General features: G+C 37.4%; 1 protein-coding gene across 1 annotated transcript in view; it reads left to right on the forward strand.

The window, feature by feature from the left end:
- Positions 1 to 5648, forward strand: part of LOC106881192 (uncharacterized) — an 8751-nt gene extending 3103 nt beyond the window's left edge. Inside the window, exons 2-3 of the mRNA XM_014931488.2 lie at positions 1299 to 1524; positions 4933 to 5648. Of these exons, the coding sequence (XP_014786974.1) occupies positions 1299 to 1524; positions 4933 to 5064 (358 nt within the window). The 3' untranslated portion in view covers positions 5065 to 5648. The remainder of the gene's footprint in view (positions 1 to 1298; positions 1525 to 4932) is intronic.
- Positions 5649 to 5930: the final 282 nt, after the last annotated feature.

The raw sequence follows: 5930 nt of genomic DNA on the forward strand, positions 1-5930 counted from the left end.
AATACAACAGGGATGGTAAGACAAATGATTTGTAATGAACCATCTTTGTATTCTTATTTATATGTCACTGGCACCAAACGTGTGACTCTAAGCCACCAAATGCTTTTGCTGCCCTTTGAATTCGCAGACGTATTTCTGTATCAAGATTTCCATCATTTTGTACAGAGCTTCCAAGGTAGATGAACAAATCGACAACCTCGAGTAACTTACCCTTAACAAAAATTTTAGTGGGGTTACAAACAGCACCACACGCAGGTTGATGCATTACAACTGTTTTTCTCATGTTGATGGTGAAGCCAAAATCATCACAAACTGAATCAAATACAGATACAAGAGATTGTAGACCTGTTTCAGAATGACTGACAAGATCACAATCGTCAACATATAAAAGTTCCCTAATGAGTGAAGTAAAAACCTTCATTTGGAATTTCAGTCTGGTCAGATTAAAAACATTCCCTGTTGTTCAATATTTTATGTAAATACCCTCCTCAGAGTTTTAAAAAGCATGTGACGACACAACAGCAAAGTATTTTGCAAAGAGGGTGGGTGTATCAAGGTCTCTTTGCTTTACTCTATTTTCCATTCTGAGGGCTACTACTACTACTACTACTATTGCTGCTGTGAAATATGTAATGTCAGAGGGGCTCTAGAAGCTGCTAGAAATGAAGACTCTGAAAGGAAAATTGGGTTTGAAATTCTTGAGACACTAGACACGATCCCTGATCAAAGAGACATCCTGGGAGAGTAGAAGTCCTAAATGTCAGTACATCGGTCCTCTCAGGGGCCTTCTGTCCCAACAATAACAACATAAAGTGGCAACTGAAAGAAGGTCTCCATTACTGCCAACACTATCAGCAACATCCTCGTCACCACCTCACCACCATTATCACAAGCATCACCAACATTACAAGCACAAACACAACCTAATTCACATGCACGCGCACGCACACACACACATACACATGTATCTGTGTGTGTCATAGTAGTTCCCCACCACCACTGCTTGATAACCAGTGTTTGCGTGTTTACGACATTGTAACTTAGCGCTTCAGCAAGAGAGACCGATAGAATAAGTACTAGGCTTTAAAAATAAAGGTCTTGTCGTTTGACTCTTCAAAGCAGTGCCCCAGTATGACCGCAGTCTAATAACTGAAACAAGTAAAAGATAAAAGATCAGTACTACTACTACTACTGCTGCTGCTGCTGCTGTTGTTGTTGTTGTTGTTGTTGTTGTTGATGATGATGATGATGATGATGATGATGATGATGATGGTGATGGTGATGATGATCTTTTTCAGTCTTTTTGAGACCCACCCTGACGTTCGAGACGTGTTCATGCCATTTCGTGGTCTGGCAACAGAAGATATGAAACAGAACTCACGTTTAATTTCTCATGCATTTCGGGTGATGGGGACAGTCGAGAAATGTCTTGCCCGTATAAATGAACCAAGGAGACTAGAAGATATGCTCAAGAATCTTGGCGCCCGACATGTTATGTACAATGCTAAAGTTGATTACATTGATGTAAGTATGTTTGTTGCTGTTGTTGTTGGTGGTGGTGTGTTGTTTTTACTGTTTTGATTGTTGTTGGTCAGTCTCTTAATCCATTGGGTCTAAACACCACCACCAAAAAACTCCCATGTCATATGGTGTGTCTTGGACGTCATCAACCCTAACCCCACATAAAGTTGTAATAACGAGGAATTGGGACTTAAACTGAAAAGGTTGACAGAACACTCGTTCATTCAAGTGGTTGGCCTTTTTTCTCCTATTTTTCACCTATTTACAGAACTGCATTTTTATCATTACTCAGGCTTTTGGGTAACATACATGTGGTGTTGGTGGAGGTGTATGGCTTACTGGTCTCAGTGTTGTACTCACAATCATAACATTGTGGTTTTGATTCTTGGACCGTATGGTGTTTTGTGTTCTTGAGCAAGACACTTCATTTCACATTGCTCCAGTCCATTCAGCTGGCAAAAAGGAATAATTCTGTGAATGACCAGCATCCCGTCCAGTGGGGATTATATTCGTCACAGAATCTAGAAAACTGGTCTTAAGAGCCCATGGCTTGGGGGAGAGTTTTGATCCTTTTTGGCATATGATATTGTTTTGTCTTCACCAATTTTTTGTTAAGATTTTCCTTGGGGAGGATCCAGAGTGTGTCAATCGTATATTAAATCCCTTCCAATGGATTGCATGGCGGATTGCAGCACCTTAGCACTGATGGACCACATTAGAAATGAGATTCACATGACAAACAGTAAATGCAGTGAGGCAGGAAACAAAGGACCAGCTAAATGCCAAGACATCACCAGACCAGCAAGTAAAACCGACAAAGTCAAAGACTGACACAGTCTTTTTGAAAGTGTTTCATTTTAACGAAAAATCCATTTCTGCAATCCACCATACGACCTGTAAGGAGGGAGTAAATATACAATTGACACACTCTGGATCCTCTCTGAGGGAGATCCTCTAACTTAAACTGTCTGATTAAAAATGAAAAATTATATCAGCGATCCTATGCAGTGTATAAAATAATGTGTAGTAAATGTAATGAATTCTACATTGGAAGAGAACCATCAGACAAGTATACATGCAAGTTAAAAACACTTCTATGCTAATACTTCTTTCATGAAAAAACATCTTCAGAAATGTCACAACCAAGATATCCAAGTTTCTATTGAAGCTACAGAAAGAAACATTGAGAACTCGAGAATAAGATAAGCCTTCTTAATTAGCAAGATCAACCCATTTATTAACAACAGAACCGAGCTGCACGTAGCTGATTGGCTGCTATAGCAATGCAAAACAATCCTTCATATACACACTACGGAACACAGATGTTCAGCTAACACCATTTCTTCAAAGATTTCTTAAGAAGGAGTCCTAACTCTGAAATATAAAAATACAAAGTAAAAGTATTAACCATCAGCTTGTAATATTTCTTTCATTTGCATTACTTTGAGTTTGTAAAAAAAAAAAACTAAATACATTTATATATATATATATATATATATATATATATATATATATATATATATATATACATATATATGTGTGTGTGTGTGTGTATGTATATTAAGACAAACTCTAAAGTCTTTTATAGATATGCAAAAAAGTCTGCTTCAGTATGGTACAAGGTAGGGTCACTGTTCAAAGAAAATGGTTCGCTGACTGTAGACTTCAAGAAAATCAGTGATGACATCACTGATTTTGATGACATCAAAGTAGAGAAAACAGATGTAATATCGGTTATTGATGAAATGAGCTCAAACTCAATCCCAGGCCCTGGTAGATTTCCAGCAATCCTCCTGAAGAAATGCAAAGGGGCTCTAGCAAGACCACTACAGATTGTCTTCTTGAGTCTCCTTGCAACTTGGAGACTTCCAACAAAGTTAAATGGAGGTAGCAGAGCAGAGGCTAAAAATTATAGACCTGTCTTTCTAACCTCCCTGTCAGTAAAATCATGGAACTCATTGTCAGCAGAAAACTGACAGCATTCCTTGATGATAATAACCTGCTCCTTGACACTCAGCATGGCTTCCACTCAGAAAGAAGCTGCTTTAAATGGCTTTTGCAGCATTATGACTGAGTATTGAAATAATTAATGACTGAGTGTTGAAATAATTAATTGCATGTTGTTTTCTGCAGCCCATTTATGTATGGCACCTAGTTCTTTCAGTAGAGGATTAGCACCAAAAGGTTCCTTGACTGCTTGTACTGCTTTTGTGTCGTCGGCATAGCTAGTAAGTGTGGTTGTCTGTGTAACTGATGGCATGTCTGAAAAAGCCACGATGAACAGTAGTGGCCCCAATACAGTTCCCCGAGACACTCCACTCCATTGGCTGTCACGGACTGGCTTCTGTCTTTTAAGAAGACATGCAACCACCCACCCAGTTTTCCGACTATGTCGAGTTTCCGAAGCTTGTGGGATATCATCTTATGATCTACCTTATCAAAGGCCTTTCGAAAATCAAAATATCTCTCGACTTTTCTTTCTTCCTTGTCACATACCTTATTGTCAACTGGGCATGCTATATCTATGATCCAGCATAGTTTGTTTTCTTTCTCAATTAAGACTATGTCTGGCTTCCTATTCTCAATCTCATGGTCGCACTGAATCATAAAATCCCATCGGATCTTTGCATTTCCATTTTCGATGATGCCTTCGAGTTTATGGTCATCCCAATCTTTTGCTCTGTCAAGTCCATACTTGTTACAAAGTGTCCAATGAACAAGCCTGGCTATATTGTCGTGGTGTCTCTTATATTCCTTCTGGGCTAGTGGTGTACATTATTGGCTGGTAATATACCAAATGGTTTCACCGTTTTTTTCCACAGATTCTGCACATATCACTTTCTGGTGTACTGTCTATTCTGTATTTTATATAGTTTGTTCTTAGTACTTGCTCTTGGGCAAATAAATACTTTCTTAAAACTCCATCCTTCAACAGGTCGTTATAACAACAAATTTTTATTGTCAAAACTGCTGACTCTGACATTTCATATTATTGTGTACCTAATCAATCTTATCTGTTACAATCGGTAACTACACAAAAATATTATCGTTACATATATTATAAGGAGAAAATGGAGAGTTTTAACTGATAAACTTCAATTTATTTACATATTGTCAAAATTCTCTGTTACCTACAATTCTTTCCATACTTAACTCGTTCGATTACAAATTAAAAAATTAAAAGTTGCAGCTTGAAAATAGCAAGTTAAATACTTCCTCGGGGTGAGAATTAGACAGAAAATGAATCGATTGTGTGATCATCAACAGATTCAACATTGGTATATATATATGTCAATATTGGTGTGTGTGTGTGTGTGTGTTAATATTTTTTTGTGCGTGCATAAACACTTATCCCTTTCCAACAATTATTTTCAACAACTTCACCTAATTCTAGATTTGTTTCTGTTACAGTTAATTGGTCCTCAGTTCATTCTGGCTATCAAACCTGAAGTTGGTGACCACTGGTCGCTGGAAGTTGAAGAAGCTTGGTCAGATCTCTTTAAGTTAATTACACATATCATGAAAGCTGCTATGGCATTTTAAAAATCATTTCAACCAACCGAAACTGGTTTATTTTTGATTCGTGGTAGAGTTGTGATTGTCGGTTGATGTCCACCCACAGAAACAACAGACGAATATCTGGAATTTGCCAAATGGCAAAAAATAGAATGGAGCAAGAATTCTCTTTCCATTTCTATTTTTTGTTATTTTTATCATAAATAATTGTCATCTTTGCCAACATCATCACAATCATCATCATGAAATGACAAAGGAAGCTTCTGTGTTGCAACTTATCTTGATAGAAATAGCAAACAAATCTCCTTCATGTCACGTCTCATAGCTTTAAATACACAAAGAACACATTAGTTAATATAATCCTAGATAAGCCTAACAAAGACATGATTGCGACTGAATGACATGGATCACATGTTTTCTCAATAAGAGTGGATTTGCAGCTCAACATCAACGACAATCATTATCATCAAAGATGGAAGCAATCAACAAAATTCATATTCATAATCATCCATGTTTCTTTAACAAGAGCAACAGCATCAACAACAATGAGTGACAAGAATGTTTCTCAAGAATAAATGCTCCCGTTATAGTTTTCATTACCCACATCTTAATCAGCCTCTCTTCTTTCTTCTCTGTATCTTGGTCTCTCTCTCTCTCTCTCTCTCTCTATATATATATATATATATATATATATATATATATAGATATGGTGCTAGTGTTTACTCCTTATGCAGAGTCTGACCCCCTCCTGTACCTACACCTTAGAACCATCATGACATCTGATGTGGCTTTTTAGACCAGACAATGTTCTGGAAAGACACCCACGTAGATTGCACATCCAATTTGGACTATCAAGAGCTGCAGATAAGTTCTGATCTTTGTGGATCTTAAAA

The sequence above is a fragment of the Octopus bimaculoides genome, chromosome 11 (genome assembly GCF_001194135.2).
Source record: "Octopus bimaculoides isolate UCB-OBI-ISO-001 chromosome 11, ASM119413v2, whole genome shotgun sequence".
Classification (NCBI taxonomy): Eukaryota; Metazoa; Mollusca; class Cephalopoda; order Octopoda; family Octopodidae; genus Octopus; species Octopus bimaculoides.